This window comes from Oreochromis aureus, linkage group 3 (assembly GCF_013358895.1).
Source record: "Oreochromis aureus strain Israel breed Guangdong linkage group 3, ZZ_aureus, whole genome shotgun sequence".
In the NCBI taxonomy this organism is placed as follows: domain Eukaryota; kingdom Metazoa; phylum Chordata; class Actinopteri; order Cichliformes; family Cichlidae; genus Oreochromis; species Oreochromis aureus.
The window spans coordinates 106,807,595-106,834,241 of record NC_052944.1 but is presented as its reverse complement, the minus strand read 5'-3'; the positions used below and the strand labels follow the sequence as shown (position 1 = coordinate 106,834,241).

The window sequence follows — 26,647 nt, the reverse complement described above, 5'->3', positions numbered from 1 at the left end:
GCAGCCCAAACATGAGGACGCTGATGATGCACAACAATAAACACATTAGATGCACTTATGTACTATTTGCTCCTTTTATTTCACATGACCACTACAGTCCACTATACAAAATCAGCACATGGGATCAACTTTTAAACAAATGCACAGATTTCACAAACACAATAACTTCAACTCACAAAGTCTTACACCAATTATATGCCAAGCTACAACATTGGCCTATGGCATCAATTAGTGCACTAAATCGTGGCTCAAGAGTTGGCAGTTTGTCTTGTAATCGGAAAGTTGCCGGTTTGAGCCCCGGCTCCGGCAGTCCTTGGGCAAGACACTTCACCCATTGCCTACTGGTGGTGGTCAGAGAGCCCGAGGGCTGCTGTGGCTACAATGTAGCTTGCCATCACCAGTGTGTGAATGTGTGTGTGAATGGGTGGATGACTGAATGTAGTGTAAAGCGCTTTGGGGTCCATAGGGACTAAGTAAAGCGTTATACAAGTACAGGCCATTAAGCATTTACCAACTAAACTCGAGTTGTATATAAAAATGTATCAAAATGACTCAAGCTACAGTCAACAGAAAGTTTCTCTTCATGCTCACCCTACCTTTCTGCTCATCAACATCAGGTGCGGTAAACAGGTGACTGCAACCACACCTAACACACTCATGAGTCACGGCCCACACCCTTGCACCAATAGGGCTTTGGAGTGTGATGTCACGGGGGTGGGTGTGGAAAGGATTTTGGCCTGATGCGCCATTTTCCGGGTCCAAACAAAGCGCAAGCAAAAAAGGAGCGAAGGCAAACACAATAGCCATCGTTCGTACTTGCTGTGTGGTCCACTGCAATGTTCGATCGCACGACCAGCACAGGAATAAGCTTAAAAAGGGTTTGTCTTTTTATTCTTTCCCAACCTGGAAGCAACATGAGGGAGCTCATATGGCGGACCTTACCAAACGAAGGCGTATAGCCTGGATAGCAGCCGTGAGACGAGCTAATATCCAGTTCACTTACATCTCCAGATATCACTTAACTTACCGGACATTTTCATTCCGGTAAGTTCTATATATGTTCATATCACTCTTTAGAGCTTAAAAATATTATCGTTGGTTGTTAACTCGGTTGTCCCAGAGTGACTTTGCAGACATACGTGCTATGTAACGATTCGCTAATTCTTTTGCACAACTGTAGGGAAGCCTGCCTATGAAATGGCTGTATTATCAATGTGGGAGTTTGCATCAACTTTACAATTATGGACACATAATATGACAACAAGATTTTAGCAGTTCATTGATAAATGTAAAACATCAACTGTGGTAGGGGGTGAACCATGGCTGTTACACTCGATGCATTCCAGCTGACTTACCTTGGTTTGAATGATGACGTACTCAGAGTTTGGCGGCTTGAAAACAGCCAAATCTTGCACCCAGCCGTTAGTAAATTGGATGTGCGCCTCCAGCGATTTGTAATTACAAAACTGGTTCACATTGTAAGCGCTTACTCCACAAACATAAAGATACCGGGGTAGGACCATGGCAGTAAGTCGTCGGGGTCTTTATTCCACTGCCGTATTTCATATAGGTTCACATTTGCGATCCACTCTATTTTTTTCAAGTACCACCCCTTCGCATCTGGACGCAATCGGTCTCTATACCATCCGTTTTCTTTTGAGCTGCTTTTAAGCATGTTCCTTGTGGTCGTCGTTCCAACACAGTGTGTTTGTTTTGATTTGTGGACCCGGAAGATGGCGCCGCGCTCCCACAATACATTGCGGAATGACGTCAACTCCCAAGCCCTATACAGAGTGTGCATTTGAACCAACCCTCTTAATCCAAAAAAGGAACAACTCATATGGCTCCTACACCGTGTGTTTATCTTCATGGAAACATGGCTGAATGATCTCCCACGTGGACATTCAGCTAATGGGGCAACATACTATCCAGGAATGCCGGTACATCTGGAAAAGGAAACGGCGGTGGTGGCCTATATGTTTAAATCACACAGGATCGTGTGGAAACACAGGTATGATCAACAAACAGTGTTCTGCTGATGAAATTTATGGCAGTGATGTGAAGGCCCTATTATTTGCCAAGGGAGTTCAGTATCATTGTTATTGTGGCAGTGTACATTCCCCCAGAAGCTAAGGAAGCTCTACACAAGCTGTATGAGGCTGTCAGTGACCTGCAATCTGACCACCCTAAAGGATTTTTCATTTTCATTGGGTACTTCTGTCACAACCGGTCAAATGCAGTGGACTTAAATGCAGACCCAACACGGAGGCGAAAACAAACGATTTATTTTGGCACTAAAAAGTGGCACACAGTGCAAGTGGTGAACGAAAATAAAACATTACACATGAAGTAAGGGCGAGAGGGAAAACATTTGGCCTCTAGCCTCTTTAATTTACTAAACTAACTTTACGCAAAACTTCCTATTAGAGCACTAAGAACTTGTAACTAAATACACACTGTAACTGGCAAGAACTACGAGGCAAAAGTACTACTAGGAATGCTGAGAAGAAAGACAAAGCTATGAAGCACTAGGCTTGGCTAGGAGACAATGTTAATTAAGCATGAAAACAAATATCACCGCATGTGCGGCGGCAGAGTCCAAAGGAAAAAAATCTCTTTGTGAGCCTTGGCACGGCTCTAGGAATTTTTCTGGAGCAGGCATACAAGGTACAATTCAATTCAATTTAATTTTATTTATATAGAGCCAAATCACAACAACAGTTGCCTCAAGGTGCTTTATATTGCACAGTAGATTGTACAATAATAGATACAGAGAAAAATCCAGCAATCATATGACCCCCTATGAGCAAGCACTTTGGCAACAGTGGGAAGGAAAAACTCCCTTTTAACAGGAAGAAACCTCCAGCAAGGGAGAGACAAGGCCATCTGCTGCGACCAGTTGGGGTGAGAGAAGGAAGACAGGATAAAGACATGCTGTGGAAGAGAGATCGAGGTTAATAACAGATCATTCAATGAGAGGTCTATTAACCAGGCACGTGCAGAGGGGGGGCGGAAGGGGCTTGAGCACCCGCCCCTTTTGAGGCAATGTTTTTTTTGTTTAATGTGTGTGTGCGTGCGGAGTCCTGTCTGTGCCGCTCAACAATAATATTTAACTATTAATCACAGTTTTGCTAAATAAAAGGATCTGGCTTGCATCAGTCACATGATCACATTTAACCAATGATCGCCCTTGACGGCAGAATGCGCTGGTTATGAGCCGGGAACAAGCTCACAAAGAGCATGCGCATTTTTTGCGGTCCAGAGCTGTAGGAGAAACACAAATTACCTCAGACACACAGACTGATGCGACAAAACCAGTAAGTAGGTGTACTGCATACACTGTAGTGTATAGCAGCGGTCCCCAACCCCCGGGCCTCGGACCGGTACCGGTCCGTGAGTCGTTTGGTACCGGGCCGCGAGAGTTGAGGCTTAGGTGTAAAATGTATGGTTTTCAGGGTTTTTATCGGTTTTCAGCGTTACTTTGTTATCGTTTTTATCGTTAACTCAGTTTTCCTGGGTCTTTTCACGTGTGTTATGGATAAATCTTCTTTTTTTCGGTACCGGTACTAGTTTTATTTTGTTGTATTTATCCGCGACACCTTAAAGGCCGGTCCGTTAAAATATTGTCGGGCATAAGCCGGTCCGTGGCGCGAAAAAGGTTGGGGACCGCTGGTGTATAGCACACAGGAGTGTTAGCTTATTACGTACACGTTGGTAAGTTGTCTTGTGGCAACTGACGAACTGAAACAAATGAGCATGCTGTGTATGTAACAGCACGACAAAAATTACCTGTCCTTTTATTAACTACACAAGTAGTGCTGGTTATAGCTGCTGGCTAACTGGGTAAGCTACTGAACTGTAGCTACAGTTAAGGTACTGAAAAGTGTTTGGGATCTGAGAGAACCGATTCAGTATTTCTGTGTGAAGAAAGGACATGCCATCCCAGAGCTTTCAGATGAAGATTGGGTGGCAGACCTCGGGTTTGCTGTGGATGTGACTGCACTAATGAACCAACTAAATGTCACACTGCAGTGCAGGGGACTTTTTGTGCATGAGATGTACAGTGCAGTAAAGGCTTTCATGAGGAAGTTGCAGCTTATCTCAAGCCAAGTGAAGGACAACTTTCTGACCCACTTGCCAACACTAAAGGAGGCTATTCCAAATGCCAATCACCTCCACAAGTACTCAGCCATGTTAGAAGTACTGCATGCAGAGTTTTCAAGGCGATTTCAAGATTTCAAAGCTCTTGAAAATGAAATGGACATGGTTTCTTCTCCCTTCGCCTGCAGCGTGGATAATGCTTCGAGATTTCAATGCCCTTGTTCAAAACCAAAACAGGCTGGATTATTCTCACTGAAAAGAATAGAACATGACACAAGTCATTGTATTGTTGCATTTCTATAAACTTCTCGTTTGTTGAGTTAAACATGTTAAAATAAAATGACATTGATTCGGTGGTTGTTTTTGTTTTATTTGGAATATGTGCCACAATTTCATATAGCATAGCCCAATATAAATATTTACATTATTGTATTTTAGTTTTATTCTTCTGATTGCATGTTGTATAGAGCGCTTTGAGTACTCCGTGAGAGCAGAAAAGCGCTATATAAGAATCAGTCCATTTACCATTACCAGTACCAGCTATTTGTGATATATAATTTAGTGAAGTTTACAATTTAAGAAAGTTAAGCAGACTTGGGTTCAAGATGTTGTTAATGTGGCCCTCTGACGCAACTCGGGTTTCTCATATGGCCCCTTGTAAAAATTAATTGCCCACCCCTGGTTTTAGGGAACATATTTAGTTTTAAAGAAAGTTACAGGGTTTTTCCTGCCTTTCTGGAGGGCTTATATTTCACTTAAAACGATGTAATATGCATGTCCACATAATTATGGATTATTATAATTATAATATTTTAAAACACACGCTGTATTTTAAAGAGCATACATTAAGAAACAGATTATATTAGATTTATATTTTAAATAAGACAAAATGCTGATTTTACATCAGCAAAATTATTGTATCTCTACAGTTTAAAAATGTAATAAGCTTTCTGCCTGCACTGAGTGGATAGTGAAACAAATGGAATCATCATAAATACATTATTTCATATTTATTACTTTTTCCCCTCATTGCTTTATTATTGTAGCTCTAGTAATAAATAATAAGGGATCAGCACCATGATGGAAACGTGTGCCAACAGTATATACAGTATTCTGAAGAAGGTCTAAAATGTCACTGTGTGTGCATGCATGTGTGTGTTTTATGTATATGGATTTTTTTAAATTATTACTCGTAATATAACATTGTCCAGACATGGCTGGTAAGGACATGAGGAGGAAACAGTAGGAGCTGTGTGAGGATACTAAAGGCAGTGAATCCCTCAGCAGCTGGATTACAAAGAGCACAGGTAACATTAACACATGTACCAGTTGTTGGAGAGGTATTCCAGTATAAAAATAATAATAAGCACAACTGAAATGTTTTGCTTCTATAACATTTTTCTGTCATCATTTTATTATAGATTAAGTGCAAGAGTTGTTAGGTGTGGATAATTAAATAATAGTTTATTGCAATAACAAGTTGTGCCTTGTTCTCAGATGGACAGCAAGTGGAGAGTGATATATGAGATGAAGAAATAGAAGGAGGAAGAGAGGCAAAGAGTGAATCACAGGCAGAGCCTAGTTTATTTCTCAGTTTTTTGTTGCCTTATGGTTCCAAGCGCTGTCACACATCTTTGCATTTTGTTATGTTATGTTAGGCTACATTTGCTTTGCCTTGTCGCCACCTCACAACAGTGATGTAGTATGATGCGATCCCATATTAGATTCTTGATGAATGTGTGCTGTTGTTATTCAGCCTGGTTCAATGTGCCCCTTTTTAACTTTGAGCACCCGCCCCTATAAACATCTCTGGACGGCCCTGTTATTAACACATAGTGAGTGAGAAAGGTGACTGGAAAGGAAAAACTCAATGCATCATGGGAGTCCTCGACAGCCTACGTCTATTGTAACATAACTAAGAGAGGATTCAGGGTCACCTGGTCCAGCCCTAACTATATGCTTTAGCAAAAAGGAAAGTTTGAAGCCTAATCTTGAAAGTAGAGATAGTGTCTGTCTCCTGAATCCAAACTGGAAGTTGGTTCCACAAAAGAGGGGCCTGAAAACTGAAGGCTCTCCCTCCCATTCTACTTTTAAATACTCAAGGGACAACAAGTAAGCCTGCAGAGCGAGAGCGAAGTGCTCTAATAGGGTGTGTGTGTGTGTGTGTCCAGAGTTCAGCTGAGACAGTATCCTTCGCCCTGCCAGGCTAAGTAAACAGTCTTCCAGCCAACCCAGGTGGCCTTGCGTAGGCTAGTGTAACGTTGTAAAAGAATGAATATGGTTTTGTTGTTTTTAAATTCCTGTTAAACTTGGGATCGCAACCATGGGTTTATTTTGATAGATTTGATGTTGAAACTTTTATTTTGGAAATCCACAGCGGAAGTCTGCTACTGGTAAACTGGTTTTCCCTAAGCTTAACCGTTAGTAGCAACGAAGCTTTTGCTGTGGTAAGTTCTTCCTCAGTCCGCCCTGACGGAACACTTTAAAACATATTTGAAGATCCTCATTGAGGTTAACATGACAGTACATTAACAGCATTATCTGTCCATACAGTAGCATCTGAGTAGATTTCAGTTTTTATGATCTTGTTTTCCAATTAATGGGTTAGACGTTAGGAAAAATGGACACGTTGAGCTAGCGGCTAACAGCTAGAGGAGACTGTCAATTTGAAACTTTTCTTGATAGTTTGGGCGGAATGCTGTTGCCTGAAACCCATGGTTATTCATGTCCCATGTTATTGCAGGTATGTGTATTTTGAAACATGTATTTGATTGAGCTGCAGACTAACCCTGTTAAGAAACACTGCTTATTAAGTTTTGCCCAGTAGATGGCAGCATTGTTCCATTTAATGTACATGAAAGGAAATTTTGGCTTTGTTCTGGAAGTTTATTTATTTTCACATGAATGTACATTTAAGTGAATTAATTTCTCTCTCTCTTTTTTTTACCTAAATCACAACGCAGTAATATTTTTATTTTAGTTTCTGTATTAAGTTTTGTTGCGATTTTATTTTTCAATCAATATTTGTTTTATATTTATTATTTTAAGAAAACAGAGTTTTCTTAAAATAAATAATAAATAAATATTAGCCGTTAGTAGCAACGAACCTTTTGCTGTGTTTGGGCGGAATGCTGTTGCTGGAAACCCATGGTTATTCATGTCCCATGTTATTGCAGAGACCCACAAGAGGGGAATAAACCACGCCTGAGCTCTACCCATCTCGAGTCCAGAGAGTTTTACTCTTACAGCACCGGAGATAGAGACTGAGCGGAGTTACATTGGTGCCGTGAGCCGTCAATCAACTGGTTGAACAGTGGACTCCCCTCAGCGACGTGGGGCCAGTTTCAGCGCTTCACATTTGTGATTTATTGTTGTTCTTTCTACAATATTAGTTTTTAAGGAACAAATATAGCATTTTTTTTGTATTCTAGTCGCAGTGATGGACATCACAGAGGAGGGATCGGGTACTCCTAATGTTGTTGGTAGGGGTAGGGGTTTCTTATGTTCCCCTTTGCGGTTGCGTTATGACACTCCTGTTAGTGGGCATGGTTTTTTAGGGGGGATAGTCAGAGGATCCCAGTCTAGCAAAGGGGTTGTTGTCCCTACCCCTAGCCCTGTGTCACACATGTCTCAGAACAGCAGTTCACCTTCTCCCAACCCAGATACTATTGCCACGGAGATTGTGAGTCAGATGGGGGATGTGATCCAGCTGGTTGGTCAGAGGGTAGCACAGAGTATCTTAACCCAGCTCAGCCCGTCTGCTAGTACCCCTTTACCTGCACCTAATGCCACATCTTTCTGTGCTGTGTCCTCTCCACATGCTGTTGATGCTGCGCCTGTGCAGTTTGAATAGAATAGAATAGAATAGAATAGAATTCAACTTTATTGTCATTGCACATGTCACAGGTACAGGGCAACGAAATGCAGTTTGCATCCATCCAGAAGTGCTTTAGCCGTGATATAGGTATATTACAATATATATTAGCAATAATATAGATGTGTAAGTATATTACAGAAATGGGTCTATTATGGTATGTTATCATGTACACGGTGTGAAGTATGTTATGAATATTCTTTAACTATAAGTATGTACAGGCTGTAGTGAGTACAAGCTATGTACAGGCTATGAACAGGATATAAATATGAAATAAAAACTATACAGAAATCTGAGATATACAGTTATACAGAAATGTGAACTATGCAAGTTATAAACAGTTGTAGGATTAAAAATTATCATATGTACAGAATGATATTTACACAGAACTATACAGTAGTGCAGTTAAGATAAGTGAGATATGTGGATAATTGTGATAGTGATAAAGTGCTAGTGGTTGTGGGTGGTGGTTCAGTCCATGTTATTATTGTGTGTTTGAGGGTACAGTTGTCCATTGTGTGTGGGTGTGTGTATGTTCAGTCCATGAGTTTAACGTGGGTCAGATGTCAGGAGGCAGAGTTCAGGAGTCTGACAGCTGTGGGGAAGAAGCTGTTCTGGTACCTGGTGGTCTTAGTCCGGAGGCTCCTGTAGCGCCTCCCAGAGGGCAGGAGGGTGAAGAGTCCATGTGATGGGTGACTGGGGTCTCTGATGATTTTCCCAGCCCTTTTCAGACACCGCTTCCTGTAGATGTCCTTTATGGCAGGAAGTGGTGCTCCGGCGATGTGCTGGGCAGTTTTCACGACCCTCTGCAACGCCTTCCGGTCCGAGGCGGAGCAGTTCCCGTACCAGACTGTTATACAGTTGGTCAGGATGCTCTCGATGGTGCAGCGGTAGAAGTTCACCAGGATGTCTGAGGACAGGTGGTTCTTCCTCAGAGTCCTCAAGAAGAAGAGGCGCTGGTGAGCCTTCTTGACCAGCTTGGAGCAGTTGGTTGTCCAGGTGAGATCCTCGGAGATGTGGACTCCCAGGAACTTGAAGCTGCTCACACGCCCCACAGCCGTCCCCTTAATGTGGATGGGTGGATGTGGGTCAGCATTCCTCCTGTAGTCCACGATGAGCTCCTTGGTCTTCTCGGTGTTAAGCAGCAGGTTGTTTGTGTCGCACCACTCAGCCAGACGATCCACCTCCTCCCTGTAGGCGGTCTCATCGTTGTCACTGATGAGGCCAATCACCGTGGTGTCATCTGCAAACTTAATGATGGTGTTAGAACCATCAGCAGGTCTGCAGTCATGGGTGAAGAGGGAGTAGAGGAAAGGGCTCATCACACAGCCTTGTGGTACCCCGGTGTTCATTGTGATTGTTGATGAGCAGCGGTTATCCAGTCGGACATGTTAAGGGCGGTTGGTCAGGAAGTCCAGTAACCATTTGCAGATGAGGGAACTGATGCCCAGGTCTGTCAGTTTCCTGATGAGTTGCGAGGGGTGGATTGTATTGAATGCTGAACTGAAGTCTAAAAACAGCATTCTGGCGTAGGTGTTGTTGTTGTCCAGGTGTGAGAGGACAGAGTGCAGTGCGATGGAGACTGCATCCTCTGTGCTCCTGTTCTGGCGGTATGCAAATTGGTGGGGGTCCAGGGTGGGGGAGACAGGATTTGAATTTCAATTCAATTCAATTCAATTTTATTTATATAGCGCCAAATCACAACAAAAGTCGCCTCAAGGCGCTTTATATTGTACAGTAGATAGCACAATAATAAATACAGAGAAAACCCAACAATCATATGACCCCCTATGAGCAAGCACTTTGGCGACAGTGGGAAGGAAAACTCCCTTTAACAGGAAGAAACCTCCGCAGAACCAGGCTCAGGGAGGGCGGCCATCTGCTGCGACCGGTTGGGGTGAAAGAAGGAAAACAGGATGAAAGACATGCTGTGGAAGAGAGACAGAGATTAATAACAGATATGATTCGATGCAGAGAGGTCTATTAGCACATAGTGAGTGAGAAAGGTGACTGGAAGCGAAAAACTCAATGCATCATGGGAATCCCCGGCAGCCTCACGCTCATTGCAGCATAACTAAGGGAGGATTCAGGGTCACCTGGTCCAGCCCTAACTATATGCTTTAGCAAAAGGAAAGTTTTAAGCCTAATCTTGAAAGTAGAGATAGTGTCTGTCTCCCGAATCCAAACTGGAAGTTGGTTCCACAGAAGAGGGGCCTGAAAACTGAAGGCTCTGCCTCCCATTCTACTTTTAAATACTCTAGGAACAGCAAGTAGGCCTGCAGTGCAAGAGCGAAGTGCTCTAATAGGGTGATATGGTACTACAAGGTCATTAAGATAAGATGGGGCCTGATTATTTAAGACCTTGTATGTGAGGAGCAGGATTTTGAATTCAATTCTGGATTTAACAGGAAGCCAATGAAGGAAGCCAAAACAGGAGAAATATGCTCTCTTTTCTAGTCCCTGTCAGTACTCTTGCTGCAGCATTTTGGATTAGCTGAAGGCTTTTCAGCGAGTTTTAGGACATCCTGATAATAAAGAATTACAGTAGTCCAGCCTGGAAGTAATAAATGCATGAACTAGTTTTTCAGCATCACTCTGAGACAGGATATTTCTAATTTTAGAGATGTTAAGCAAATGGAAGAAAGCAGTCTTACATATTTGTTTAATATGTGCGTTGAAGGACATGTCCTGGTCAAAAATGACTCCAAGGTTTCTCACAGCATTACTGGAGGCCAAGGTAATGCCATCCAGAGTAAGAATCTGCTTAGATACCATATTTCTAAGATTTTCAGGGCCGAGTACAATAACCTCAGTTTTATCTGAATTAAGAAGCAGAAAGTTAGCGGCCATCCAGGTCTTTATGTCTTTAAGACATTCCTGCAGTTTAACTAATTGGTCTGTGTTACCTGGCTTCATGGATAGATAGAGGTGCGTGTCATCTGCATAGCAGTGAAAATTTATGCTATTGTAGCCGGATGGGCTACTCGCCTTTCTTTTCTCTCTCTCGCTCGCCCGCTCTACTGCTCTCGCTCTCTCCTGCGCTCGCTCTCACTGCAAAACTAGGTCAATTGGGAACCCACCTGCATGTTGATTGCAGGCTTGCATCAGGTATAAAGCAAAGCCTGTGCTTCTCTGAACTATTCCTCCCATGCATTCAGCACAAAGCAGTAGTAAATGCTGGCACTCTGCGACGGACTGATCGGCAAGAGTAGATCATATGACAGCCACAGGTATGCTCTTGCTAACCTCAGATTCCCTCTCAGTATTGGAATGTATTGTAATAGTTTTTGCGGCCTGTTGTAGCGCCGGCAGGTTGTTTTGTTCGGCGCTTGGAGAGAGGTGCTTGTGTGATCCTCCACCAGTGAGAGTATAGCGCCTCGGTCCTGGGGTAAGCTGTTAAAATTATTTTTATTAGCATTCACCACTACAAGAGGCTAAGGTTACATTTATCTGTTTTAGGGTTTGAGCGCTGCCTTCACCTCCGTGGCAACTCACTCAGCCTTAAGTGAAGAATCAAGACATCTGCCTAGCCGTTGTTGTGAGGGCTCCTCCTCAGTGGAGCCTGCTGTCTTGTCTTGTCTGGTTTTGAATTGTTTTATCGTGTCTTATCTTGTTTTATTAAGTAGGCCTACCATTTCCTGGTTCGCCTGGTTTTATTTTATTTTATTTCTGAACTGTGGCGTGTGCCCACGCTTCTGTGATCGGGCTGAAGCCATTCTTTGCCCGAGTGTCGTGCCGGGGATTTTAAATTGCCCCCGTTGCTGGTCTTAGACTGTGGGGAGCCAGACCAGCTCGCGATTGAGGCTGGGACCATTACTACCAGTACGAGTGGACCCGTGGGGCACAAGCCTTCCTGTGTGTGTGTGTGTGTGTGTGTGTGTGTGGTTTCTTTTATTAAAGTGTGTTTTAGTTCTTTTTATCATCTGTAGCGAGCCTGATGCTCAGTGTCCTTTTATTCTTTTAACATATTTTTCTGTGTTTTCTTTTAGTGAACGGAGGACGTACCAGTGGCCCTGGGACCTTAGGTGGTGGGTCGTTTTCACACTCTTTTGTACAGCACCGGGTGGGCTGCAGTGATTTTCGTTTTGTGTGATTTTCTTTTGGGTCCACGGCTGCTGGTAAGTCCAAGTTCCATGTTTGTTTTATTTTCACTTTAGGACACTGTCAACAATGACGCTACATCTTGGTTTCTAAATATTTTATTTATTTTTACTATAAATAAAACTGTTTTAATATTGGAGCCAACCTGCCTCAGTGTGCATCCTTGAATCTGTGCGGCCTCCTTTTATTCTTTTTTTTATCTATTTTTCTTAAATATATTTCCTGGGGGTGAAATTCCCCTAGGTGGCGTTGTCATTTTATTATTTCTTTTATAACCCCACCGACCACTTGGTCACACTATGTCTTCTAATGATGCTGCCTAAGGGAAGCATGTATAATGTAAATAGAATTGGTCCTAGCACTGAACCCTGTGGAACACCATAATTGACCTTAGTGTCTGAAGAGGACTCTTCATTTACATGTACAAATTGGAGTCTATTAGATAGATATGATACAAACCACTGCAGTGCAGTACCTGTAATACCTACAGCATGTTCTAATCGCTCTAATAGGATATTATGGTCAACAGTATCGAATGCAGCACTGAGGTCTAGCAGGACAAGCACAGAGATGAGTCCACTGTCAGAGGCCATAAGAAGATCATTTGTAACCTTCACTAAAGCTGTTTCTGTGCTGTGATGAGCTCTGAAACCTGACTGAAACGCTTCAAATAAGCCATTCCTCTGCAGATGATCTGTTAGCTGTTTGACAACTACTCTTTCAAGGATTTTTGATATGAAAGGAAGGTTGGAGATTGGCCTATAATTAGCTAAGACAGCTGGGTCTAGAGATGGGTTTTAAGTAAAGGTTTAACTACAGCCAGCTTGAAGGCCTGTGGTACATAGCCGATTATTAGAGATAGGTTGATCATATTTAAGATTGAAGCATTAATTAATGGCAGGACCTCTTTGAGCAGTTTTGTAGGAATGGGGTCTAAAAGACACGTTGATGGTTTGGAGGAATTAATTATTGAAGTTAACTCAGAAAGATCAATTGGAGAAAAAGAGTCTAACTTGACATTGATGGTACTAAAAGTAGCTGTAGATAATGTTACATCTGTGGGATGATTATTGGTAATTTTTTCTCTAATGATAAAAATTTTATTTGTGAAGAAGTTCATGAAGTCATTACTAGTTAACGTTAAAGGGATTGTTGGCTCAGTAGAGCTCTGACTTTTGTCAGCCTGGCTACAGTGCTGAAGAGAAACCTGGGGTTGTTCTTATTTTCTTCAATCAGTGACGAATAGTAAGATGTTCTGGCTTTATGGAGGGCTTTCTTATATACCAGCAAACTATTTCTCCAGGCTAAATGATGATCCTCTAAATTTGTGACACGCCATTTCCTCTCCAGCTTACGAGTTATCTGCTTTAGGCTACGTGTTTGAGAATTATACCACGGAGTCAGGGACTTTGGATTTGAGACCTTAGTTTTCACAGGAGCTACAGTATCCAGAGTCGCATCGTAGTGAGGAGGTAAAATTATTAACAAGATAATCGACCTCTGTTGGAGTAGCGTTCAGATAGCTGCTCTGCTCTATGTTGGTACAGGGCATTGAAGATGATAACAGTGGGTGGATTATATTCTTAAACTTAGTTACAGCACTTTCAGAAAGACATCTACTGTGATAAAGTCTACTCTCCACTGCTGTGTAATCAATTATTGTAAATGTAAATGTTATCAGGAAATGATCAGACAGCAGAGGGTTTTCAGGAAACACTGTTAAATGTTCAGTTTCTATGCCATACGTTAAAACAAGATCTAGAGTGTGATTAAAGTGGTGGGTGGGTTCTTTTACATTTTGAGAGAAGCCAATTGAGTCTAATAACAGATTAAATGCGATGTTGAGGCTGTCATTTATAGCATCTACATGGATGTTAAAATCACCCACAATAATTATTTTATCTGAGCTGAGCACTAAATCAGATAAAAAGTCTGAGAAATCAGAGAGAAACTCTGTGTAAGGCCCAGGTGGACGATAGATAATAACAAGTAAGACTGGTTTCTGAGTTTTACAGCTGGGGTGGACGAGGCTAAGCATCAGGCTTTCAAATGAATTAAAAGTCTGTCTTTGTCTTTCGTTAATTAATAGGCTGGTGTGAAAAATTGCTGCCACACCGCCCCCTCGGCCTGTGCTTCGAGATTTCTGGTAGTTAGAATGACTCGGGGGTGTTGATTCATTTAAACTAACATACTCATCCTGCTGCAACCAGGTTTCTGTAAGGCAGAGTAAATCGATTTGTTGATCAATTATTAAGTCATGTACTAACAGAGACTTGGAGGAGAGAGACCTAATATTTAATAATCCACATTTCACTGTTTTACTCTTTGGTTCAGATGTGGATACTGTATTGTTCTTTCTTTGTGATTTTTATGTTTAAGTTGTTTATTGCTGGTTTTGGTTTGTTTTTGTCTTTTGGGAGCTGACACAGTCTCAATGGAGATGGGTTTTTGGGGGTAGCAGGAGGAGAGAAGCTGCAGAGAGGCGCGTAAGACTGGAACTCTGCTTCCTGGTCCCAACTCTGGATAGTCATGTTTTGGGGGTTTAATAAATTTGTCCATATTTCTAGAAATGAGAGCTGCTCCATCCAAAGTGGGATGGATGCCGCCTCTCCTAACAAGACCAGGTTTCCTCCAGAAGGTTTGCCAATTATCTATGAAGCCCACATCGCTTTCTGGGACACCACTCAGACAGCCAGCAATTTAAGGAGAACATGCGGCTAAACATGTCACTCCTGGTCTGATTGGGGAGGGGACCAGAGAAAACTACAGAGTCCGACATTGTTTTGGCAAAGTTACACACCGATTCAATATTGATTTTAGTGACCTCCGATTGGCGTAACTGGGTGTCATTACTGCCGACGTGAATTATGATCTTACTGTATTTACGCTTACCCTTAGCCAGCAGTTTTAAATTTCCTTCAATTTCGCCTGCTCTGGCCCCTGGAAGACAATTGACTATGGTTGCCGGTGTCTCTAGCTTCACATGTCTGAGAACAGAATCACCAATTACCAGAGTTTGACCCCGGCGGGTGTGTTGCCGAGTGGGGAAAAACGTTAGACACATGAACAGGTTGGTGGTGTACCTGGGGCTTCTGTTTAGGACTATGCTTCCTCCTCACCGTCACCCAGCCGCCTCTTTCCCCAGCTGCTTGGGGTCTGCCGGGAACAGCTAGCGGGCCTCACGCTATCTTCGGCTGCACCAGCTACAGGGGCCTGGCTAGCTACGGGTGAATGAAGGGTGCGAAGCCGAGTCTCCAATTCAGTAATCCTGGCCTCCAGAGCTGCAAATATGCTACATTTGTTACAGGTATCATTACTGCTAAAGGAGGCCGAGGAGTAACTAAACATCTGACACAATGAGCAGGAAAGTGCAGGAGGGACAGGTGAAGTAGCCATGGTGCTAGCGAGTCGGCTACGAGCTAAGCTAAGCTAGCGAAACAGTAAAGAGACAGTGAGTGAATACTTTGGCTATAAATTAGGTAGTGAGTACACAGAAAGGGTGATTCAGATGAAGCACGTTAAGATTATACTATGAAAAAGGGATGTATCAAAAGATTTAAATTAAATTGCTAAGCAGAAAAGCTACTCAGAAACACCACTGTGTTTGAGCAGGAACAGGAAGTGATACTCTACCACAAAGCGAGCGAACACCAAGTGACAGCGCCACCATCAGCACTTACAGGAAAGTGTGCTAAGACCAGCTCCTCTAAGCACTTAGTGATGATGGGGGTGAGTGCTACTGGGCGGTAGTCATTGAGGCTAGATGGGTTGGAGTTTTTGGGTATCGGGACGATGGAGGTGGTTTTGAAGCAGGCCGGTACCACAGCGTGGGCCAAGGACAGGTTGAATATGTCTGTCAGGACTCCTGCAAGCTCCCCAGAACACGCTCTGAGAACACGCCCGGGGATGCCATCAGGACCTGCAGCCTTGTGGACATGTGAGTCCTATGTGAGTCCCACTCTGGAGGAACGTTGAATTCAAGCTGCATGACAACTGGGAGAGTTGCGATGAATGCATAGCAGATATAAATAGGAATAAACCGCCCCTGAGCTCTACCCATCTCGAGTCCAGAGCAAGGGCGTCGATTTGGCATGGACGGAAGGGACGTGTCCCCACCAATATCCAGCAATTATTGAACTGTCCCCACCAATAATTTGATCTCTTCGAGTAAAGAAATACAAACCCGATAGAAAGAAAAAAAAAGATCTGTTAAAGTCTCATTCGCCCAGCGTTGCAGAACGAGTTAAATTACGCTCTCTACTGGAGTCCTACCTCATGTGACAAATATGGCCAATGTGATTGGCTGTGCCTTTCAGGGAGCTCTGTTTAGTTTTAGCAGCGGCAACCCTGCGCTGCGAGGAGGAGAGGATAACGGCAGCAAAAAGGAAGAACCTGGTTGTAAGAAAGTATTTTTCAAAGAAACCTGTAAGTCACTTAAAGTCAAGTTCACTCATAAAATGTGTCCGTCATAATAACGTTACAGGCTATGCTAGGTCGTACATGCCAACCCTCCCGATTTTTCCGGGAGAATCCCAAATTTCAGTGCCCCTTCCGAAAATCTCCCGGAGCCACCATTCTCCCCAATTTCTCCCGATTTTCCACCCGGACAACAAAATTGAAAAACCATATCCTAGATTGGCCCAGCCAATTCCAGTTTCCAACAATAGCTGCTACCACTGCAGCTACTTAGTGTTAATATTACTCTTATTACTCTTTCTGGGTCGCGAAATAAACTTTTAACATATTTTCAGGCGATAATGTAGTTGTGTAAACTTCAAATAACTTAAACATGTTATTGTTTGGCCTTTTTCAGTGTTTTATTTTTTCGTGAGTAAATCGGTTTGGCTGAGATTAAAGTTATTAGATTAGATTAGATTAAATAAAACTTTATTAATCCCTCGGGAGGGTTCCTCCGGGATTTTCACACTGCTGAATAAATGTCGAACAGAAAACTGATTAAACAGAAGTGTGAGACGGTCGAGAATCTACGCAAGCGTCCGGTTATATTTTATTTTATTTAGACAGCAAGGAGCAGACGGCAGAGGTGACGTAATTATGAAGGCTAGATCCTCCAATTTCACTGTCGCTCATTTCCGGTCTAAGCGGTGTTAGGGTTCAATGTTGAGAGAGGAATCCAAAAATAACCACAGATCCAGGCGTGTGCAATTTAGACGGCATTTTAATGAACACATGTGTGAGTTCAACAACCCAATCAGTATTGAACTGTCTTTACCATATTCAGACAACAGTTTTATAGGGTTAAGATAGTACAGCCCCCTTTTCTGTTGCTAGGCAGATTTAAACAAAGCATACGTCAACTCAAAACCACAAATGTTCTGTCAACAACCTTTAACATAGTTTTAAAGAACATTGTCTTCGGGTCGGTGCTTCCCCTCAGCTCGTCTTCGCTGTCGCTTATCTCCTGGGACATCTGTTGCACTTCCTCTAAGTACTTCGGCACAATTCTGCATTTGCAGCAAAAACCCATCTTCACTTCTCACTTACCAAAATAGATCTATTATGGTGTGTATGTCTCGTCTATCTGTATGTGCAGAGTTTGCATCTGCTTTCTAAACCTTAGTTGACCTCAACTTAAGCAACCAACCAGGCTAAGGCCATCCTGTGTGTAATGATCTTGACTTATATGTGAAATATATAAACAACTGTTTCAATCTACCACAACTACTTAAGGCTTAATCCGCAATAAATGCATAATAAACACCCTACTCTTTGGCTTGCACTTAAACTCTGGCTTCAGTTTCACTTCTGCAAAAGCATGACTTGCAGACGCGTTTCCTGTCTCATTTTAGCACAGAGTGTATTTTCCTGTCTCTGCCCTCTACACAGAAACACTGAGATCATAGAAGCATTAAAAACATTTACAATTATAGATTCAACTCAACAGTTCGAAGTGGTTCTTCTTGGACCTGTAATAAAGACTGATATAATACCAATATATTTGAACATCTGAATGCATCTGTGAAAGCAACATCACTATTAACATGAAACGGTAATGATGATTATCAAAATAGCAGCAAATAATAGCAATAAAATATTTCTCCTCTCGATACCGGCTTTCGTAGGACCCGGCCCACTTAGACCGCGAAGGTGGACGCAGCCTCTGAATTTGGACACCCCCAGAACAGGCCTGTGACATTTAACTTATTTTTTTCCGATAAGTAAACACTGTAAAAACCCCTTTGAATGTCTCCCTAATTCTGAGGTCTCAAGGTTGGCAGGTATGTGCTAGGCTTTGGCTCACATCAGTCTAAAACTGTATGTAACCATGAAAAAAGTGTTGCCATGTCCACCAGGACAGTGTAGTATAGACAGTAGTATAGACTCCTTCACATAGTGGACATTGAGTTGTTGTGTGGGGCACCAGTCGTCCATGTCTGTTGCTGTAACAGTAGTTCATGTTTAGAATAAAAAATCCCAGCTCACTGATTTGATCGGGGCAATAGTGCCTAAAATGTTGCATAATTTTGCTGAGAGATCTTTTACTTTGTGCTAATCTTAGATGAGTAGTTTTATGGACAAAAACCACCAGGTCATTCAGTGTTTCCTTAGTGCTAATGTGTCAGAGATGTTGGTGTACTATAACTGAAGTAATGTTGTTAAGTCCTTAAAGTCATATTCTTTTATTGTCATGACTGTATTTGAAGATTTTTTTTTAATTTTTGTATGATACCTGATTTATATGGAATATGGCTGAAGTAAACTAAAGTCTTAAATCAGTCATTTGTTTAATAGTAATTTAACATTATATAATTCACATATAAAACTATGAATTGTATATTTAGTATATTTCTCCTTTTTTTATCAAGAAGCAGAGACAAAAACTAAAAAAAAAGAGAGGCAGGGTTCGGTGGTTGAATCATCCGTCCCCACCAATGCCAAAACCAAATCTACACCCTTGGTCCAGAGAGTTTTACTCTTACAGCACCGGAGATAGAGACTGAGCGGAGTTACACTAGGAAGAACAGTCAATGCACAGTCTGTTATCCCGGTGTTGTTGTTCAGCTCCAGCCTTGAGACCGCAGCTGGCACTGAAGGGGTATCCGCATGAAATGATGGTGGTTTAAACTTTGGTGCGAACAATTCATACAAATTTCAAAGCTGTTCTAGCAGTCCGACACTGGTCTCTCAATCTCCCGTTGGAGAGCTGTGAGCTTCTCCATGATGTTGTCAATCTTGCGCTCAAAGAGCAAATTCTGAGAACTCACGACCGCAGAGAGCTTCTCCAAGATGTGATCCAATTTCCGCTCAGAGGTCTTATTCTGAGTGTTCACGGCAGCCTCAAGCTTCTCCAAGATCTTATCCATGCTGCACTCAATGAGCCCATTTTGAGAACTCCAGACTCGTCCCATCATTTCAATCACAGCGGGCAGCCTTGTGGGGTTTTGAACAGCCGATTCTACTTTCTTTAATCTTCGATAAGCCAGGGCCAAGCCAGCTCTGATCAGCAAGAACCCTATTATCATGGTTCAGAACAGGCAAGTGTCTTCGATGTCCTCAATCAACTGTCCCGCCAGGCACACGACCCTCCAGTTATGCCACCTGTCCATCGTGTATCCGGCAGGGAAAGTCCCTCCAGCGCACTTAGACTCACCTGAGCCCAGGCTTCTCGTTGAGAAGAGTGTGTCAATTGCATTCAGGGACCAGTTGATCAAATCCATAATCAAATCCATAATTCGTCTTTTAGGTTTTAGAGAACAGACTGTGAGAGAGTGTTCCAGGGAAGGAGAGTGGAAAAAGTAGATGAGACTAGACAAGGACACAGAAGCTAAGCAGGGAAGATAAGGGAGAGGAGAAAAGTGCGACCGCCTTCGCCAAGAACCAGAAGAGAGAGGATAGGACGGTCTAGCTCAGGTTGCCAGGCAACCATGATACTAACAGCTAGAAACATTTCATTGAGCACTGTTTGACAGAAAAATATTTTTTTGTTCATTCATTTTTTAATGACATCACTTTGATTAGTTGAGTATTACAATAACAATTAGCCAATGTTGTTAATGAGACTAAAGTCATCTCACTTTGGTAATGTAAATATAATATGGCCAATATAGATAATGTAGAAAGTGATTAATGAAAGGCTGATATACTACAGGGTGGGCCATTTATATTGATACACCGTAATAACATGGGAATAGTTGGTGATATTAAAGTCCTGTTTGGTGCACATTAGTATATGTGAGGGGGCAAACTCCTCAAGATAAAAAAAAACCATAATAAGAAAAATCAGACTGAATCCAGTTTAAACCAGTCCGCACTGGATTATGTCAAATATGTCAAATAACACACTAAAAACATGCAATACAAACAGAATGAAATCATGCACTAAAAATCTTAATAAAACCAGGATAGAGTATAAATAAAAATATTCCACTATGTGACACCTTAACATGGTAATGCTAACATATAAAAAACTCCAGCGTCATAGATGTAGTTTGAAGTGTTGAAATGAGAAAAGCCCAAGTGAACACAGAGTGTTGTAGTAGTGTTTCATGACAATGATAAAGCATATATGACATGATGTGGACAGTGGGTTTACTATTAAAGTGGGGAAGATCACAGGTATCACAGGGCAAGTGTACTGCACACATGGAGAAAGGATTTTCTCTACAGAAGTAAGGAAATAAGTGTACAGTAGAATATGGAGTAGAGTCAGTCCTTTATTATTTATTATTTTCACTAATGATCAATGATGTGTTTCATAATATAGGCAGTGGGATGGGATTTTCCCTTTCTGTAGATGATGGTGTTGTGTGTGGAAGAGACAAAGGGACTTAGAGTTTATTACTGCAAAGATACAGGAAGTGATATTGAAGCTGAAGGATGGTCACATGAGTGGGGGTTTACATTTTCATCTGATCAGACCAAGGCTGTGTTTTTACAGGGAAAAGAATAAAACTAAACTAAGGTTATATAATCAAGAGTGAAACAATTCAAATAATATCTTTGGGTCTGGTTTGATGAGGACTAGTCTTTTCCTCTGCATCACTTCTTCTTTGTGTGGTTTCCTGCTGATCTGAGGACAGCTGTCCTTATTTTAACTGTGAGTTTTGGCTCTGTACTGTGGGCTCTCCTGGTTCCTCTTCAAACTGTGACAGACGTCAGGGATTAAACATGATTATATTTAACATTAGTGTGATGTTTGACAGGGAATCATAGCTGAGTTCATCACATGTTTACACATGTCTTGAAAACACTTCTGTTGGATCCATAAAGGGCTGTGAGGTCACTAACGAACATATCTGTGGTTTGTCCACACTGACCTCAGACCGCCCCGCTCCTGATCGTTGCTTCAGTCACATGTCAGAGTAAAGGCCCCGTCTCTCAGTCCTGTGGCTCCTTCTATCTGTTTATAATATTCATAATCATTTCAGTTTGTGGTCAGTACAAAGTGAATGTTTCTCTTATGAACAGCCCACACTCTCAGGTTTCCTGTGTGTTTTAACTCCATCTCTCTGGATCTTCTACCCTTCTATGAGCCCTGACTTTAAAGTTTAAAAGATCTTCACAGACTTGAACGTCCTAAATCTGTAACAATGTCCAGTCTTGCTGGTTGTCCAGCTCACAGGGACAGCAGCCTAAAAGTTCAGCTCACCGATGCTGCGGAGCTCTGAATGTGACTGACACTCTTTAATAAACCATCCCTCTGCAGATGTTCATACAGCTGTTTTACTGCTACTCTGGAGAGTTTCAGTGGGAACTCACCTGGAGGGTCTTCGCACAGGCTTCTTAGGAGGACAAAGCTATGAGCACAAACAGCAGGGCAGAAAAATCCCAGTATGTCGATCTAATCAGAGAGCTCCTTACATCACACGGTCTGGTTTATTTACATAATCAGAGCTAATCTGATAGCTAATCCAGGAGCTAATCCAATAGTTAACCCAAAGGTAATCTGTTTGCTAATATAATGTGTATGTGCTAATCAGTGAGCGAACAGGAAAGACAAAAGCAGTGAGGAAATGGATTTTTAAATGAGGAATTTAAATGTCAGACAAAGTTTTTTTTTTTTTTTAAATATTCATTTATTTCTCTGTTCTTAATTGTGTTTAAAAAGATTCTAAAAAAGCTGAGAGACATGGGGGTGTCCAAATTCATGGGCTGCATCCTCCTGAGGACGCATTTGTAGACCGATTACGTCTCAGCGACACGCCGAAGGCTGTCCAAATTCGTAGACTCCTCCGAATGCAGCCGACAAATGCCTCCTCCTTCTCCCCGAATCTGAAGGATGTATGCTTTGTGGCCCACCATATCCCAGAATTCATAGCGCGGCCCAGCCAAACTCTAGTTACCGGCAATTGCGGGCGGTACTAAGTTTTAAAATGACTCTTATTAATCTTTCTGGGTCACAATATAAATGTTTAACATGTTAGGTTTGTGTCCCGTGGTTTTTCATTGCCGCTTACATACAGCTATTTTTTATATTTCCCAATTAACTCTTTTGTGATATGTTTATAGGGACCAAAGAGCAAATGGCGGACCTCATAAAAATTAGAGGAGAAAACGATCACCTCTTCACCGGGGTAAAAAGTCAGCCACTGTGGGATGGAGGTACAAGAATAAATCAATTTACACATCATATTCATCTGAGTACGGTTTCAATAACCTTCATTCTGTACAGAACCTGTGATGTCCAGACGGATTTCCTCTTCTGCTCTGCTGTGAAAACTTTTGGATTTAGGGATTATCATAGTTGTCATGGTGTTGACATGCTTTTGGCCCCTTGCAGGCCAAAAAGAAGTGGGACAACTTAAAGAAATGATACAAAGTATGTGTTTTGTCAAGAAGATAATTTTTAAGAATAAAATTTAATAAATGTACATTTACTAAAAGTTGTGTTATTTTTATTATTTATAGAGGAGACAGATGAGGATGGAGGTCAGCCACTGCCAACAGGGAGGAAGAGGAGAAGGGAGAGACATGAGGTACCAAAGGGACGCTGAGGAGAGAACAGGAGTGTCACGTTCTGTTGACCCAGCGTTTTGAGTTTAAGTTTATTTTGATGTTTATGGTTTATTTCTAACTTCATTAGGTTATCTAAGCTCATGTGTATATTTAGATTCCCCTTGTGTCTTCTACCCCTGTGTTTTAGTCTCCTTTTGCCCTTTTGTGTTTCATGCTGCGTGTCTTATGTTATCAAGTTTGTATTATCATGTCTGTCTCATGTTTCCTGTTTTATTTTGAAGGACTATGTCCTATGTCAGTGTAGTCAGCTTTGCTTCCTTTGTCTCGTTATGTCAGACGAGTGTCAGCTGTTTCCCCATGTGTTTCCACTTCCCCTAATCACCCTTGTGTGTATTTAGTCTGTGTGTTTCTGTTCATTCCTTGTCAGGTCGTCTGTTGTCCACGCCATGTTTCCCATGCCATGCTTCCAAGTTTCTTACCTAGGTTTTTCTTATTGTTTGTTTAGATTTCCCAGTTTAGGTTTGTGTTAATTTTGTTTCAGTTTCCTAGTGATGGTCAGATGAAGCTTCATGAAGCACTGAAGCTTTTCATCCAATTGGTTCACCCCAGCACAAAGCTTCTTGAAGCTTCATTTGCTCTAGTAGGACATCTAGTGGACATAAAAATATTAGTTGGCATGAATTTGAAGAGTGTGGCATTTTGCACACAGCCTGTAAATGTCAACAACAAAAGGAGTGTGTAAAACATGTATATTGTAGTGATGGCAGTATGCTGTGTATATTTATACTGGCAGTATGGAACATGATTATTTGGAAATGCTAAAAATGGAAATGATCATTTACTGTGAGGTGAGGTGTGGTTGGGGTATGGACAGCTACACACTGAGGCTCAAAGCCTCAGTCCTGCCTGTTCACATTTTATTCTGTAAAAACTACATTGTCACTGCTTTTATGACCTCTTTAGTGGGGAGAACATAGCTAGGATTTAATGATTTAACAGATCTTTTAAATCCTTTGTCCTACACAATGCTAAATGGCTGGGAGTCCTCAATCACCATGCTAACCAGGTCTTCATCTATTTGAGATTGTTCTCCTGAGGAAAGACAATAAAAACAAAGCACAAATATAAATATCACACACGTAACTTATTACAGTTGTATAATATTGTTATATCATTTAGTAACATGACTGCATGCTATATTATCATGGCATTTGATGGCTCACCTGGTCTTGCTCCACAATCCGTGTTCCCCTTATTCTCATGCAAAGCTCTGTAGTGCCTGAGCATGGGTGAGGTGTTGTTGTTATATCCCAGCTCCCTGGCACATAGCAAACACTTCACCTTGTGCAAAAGTAAAGACAGCTTAACTTAAATTTTATTGCACCATCAGTATTATGAAAATACATCTTCTGTAGAAATTTACATACCTTGTTGGGAGGAATAAGATCAAAATGTTCCCACACAGGGGAGGACATCCTCCTCTTCTTAGCTGGCTCCATTCTCTCCTGACTTTCTCTCCTCACTCTCATAAACCTCCAAACTTTCTCCAAACTTTCTCCAAACTCTCACTAACCGTAACTCTCCATCAAACACCCACATTTTGAATGAAGTCTAAGGTGTTTATATCGCTGTCACAGCTCGCGGCAAAGTTCGAACCGCTTCCTGAACCAGTCACATGGTACAGCCGGGCAGCGAGGCTTCGGACGTCATCATTTTCAGCTCCTCCCATAAATGAAGCAAGCCTCGATACGCACTTCGCGGAAACGCCCCCTCCATTACTCGACACACGCTTCAAAGCCTCGATACAGAACGTCCCATCACTACAGTTTGCCTTGCCTTTTGTTTGTACCTTTTACCAGCCTCATTAAATGGCTCGCTTTTTGTTAACATTCACGTTTTGCTCCCTGTTCCTTGGAGTCTGCATTTTGGGTCCTTTTTTGCAATTCATACAGTCTGCCCCTGCCAGACTGTGACAAGGAGAGCAGGGACAGGATGGACAGACTTTTTTCTATACTAGAAAGATTAGTTCCTAAATAAGTTACAAATATATTCAAATAATATTCTTACTTTTTCTATTTATTGTGTCATTCTAAAAGTTTTTCATTATGAATAAATTGATGGAAACAATTTTCACTGAACTCATTTTATCTACAGTTGTTTATAACATGTATGAACATTCATCAAACTTTGAGGAGTTTTAAATTGATATTTATTAAAGGTAAATAACAATAAAACAAGAATATTTCTAAAACATGAATTGTCTTGATAAGGAAAAGGTGGAGAACAGCATAAAAAGTGTTAATAGAAAGGTATGACTTCATTTATTTTATGACATCAAAGCATTATTCTGATTACTAAGCTTGAGTAAAATATACTAACACTGAGAAAAGACATTTTATACACTTCATCTGTGTAGCTAAGCTTTTTTGTAAACTCAAAATTAACCATGTTTTCAGCTTTCTGTCATGGTCCTGAGTCTGCCGACTCAGTGTTTTATGTTTCCTTATGCTTTTGTTTATTCTAAGTATGTATTCTTTTATGATTTTGCCATTTGTTAGGTTCTGTTCTGTGCTTGTCCTGGTCCCACTTCTGTGTTCTGTCTGTCTCACTGTCTGTTTGTGAATCTGTCTGTTTAGTTCAGTGTCTTGTCTGGTTCTGTGGCTGTGAGTTTCCTGTTTTATTCTGAAGGTCTCTGTCTGATGTGAGTGTGTTCAGATTACGTTTCCCCTGTCAGCTTTGATTTCTCCCAGGTGTGTTCCCCTCCTGTTGCTCATCCCTTGATTGCTGCTATGTGTATTTTAACCCTGTGTGTTCTCCTGGCTGTTGCCGGTTCGTCTGTGTTCCACGGTGTTCAGTTCCTCCGTCTGCATCTCTCTACCCCATACCCGTTTCTTATGCTCTCAGGTTTGTCATTTAGTTTTCCCAGTTTAGGTTTCTCCAGTCGTTTGTCATTCCTCACTGCCTGTTCCACCACTGCCACTTCTGTAAATAAACGTCACTCTCATCACCAGTCAACTGCCTGCATTTTGGGTCCTTTTTCTCCTTCACCACATGGCTTGGCCCGGCAGCCGTGACACTTTCTGACAATTTAACTGCCGTTGTATGTACATAAATAAGTAACAGGATCATATGAATAATTGAAAATAAATCGAAACTTATAGAAGAACATAAGAGATTTTGTTCATATATTTTGAATGACCGCCATCATGGAGTCACTCTAGATTAATAGTTTTACCTGGATGTGATTGTCTCTGATGAGCCTGCGGTACAAAACATGCTGGCGACGACGACGGCGACACAGTTTTTGTAGCTCGTCAATAATTATAAATGTACAAAAAATACAGAGCAAGATTTCGGGGTCCATTTTTGCTTTTCGCTCTGTGGCGCTGACGACCGGAAATATTCTGAATTAAGGGCGGGAGTAGATTGAGAAGGCTAGACCGTCCAATTTCACAGCCATTTACTTCTGGCCTACCCGACCTCCTGCGGACCCGGCACACGTAGACCACAAAGGCCGGGTCCTCAGGAGGATTCAGCCCATGAATTTGGACATGACTATAATCTGTATCTGTATAATCTGCATTATACTTGATGACAAGATGGCACGGGTGTGTGTGGCTGCTCGTCTGTCACTGCCAAGTTTGTTCATGTTTA

General features: G+C 41.8%; 1 protein-coding gene across 1 annotated transcript in view; it reads left to right on the top strand.

Annotated features, from left to right (window-relative positions):
• The first annotated feature begins 11,361 nt into the window (after window positions 1-11,361).
• Window positions 11,362-26,647, top strand: part of LOC120438625 — a 335,811-nt gene continuing 320,525 nt past the window's right edge. The window contains exons 1-4 of the mRNA XM_039609046.1: window positions 11,362-12,093; window positions 22,547-22,639; window positions 22,710-22,856; window positions 22,946-23,013. Of these exons, the coding sequence (XP_039464980.1) occupies window positions 22,955-23,013 (59 nt within the window). The 5' untranslated portion in view covers window positions 11,362-12,093; window positions 22,547-22,639; window positions 22,710-22,856; window positions 22,946-22,954. The remainder of the gene's footprint in view (window positions 12,094-22,546; window positions 22,640-22,709; window positions 22,857-22,945; window positions 23,014-26,647) is intronic.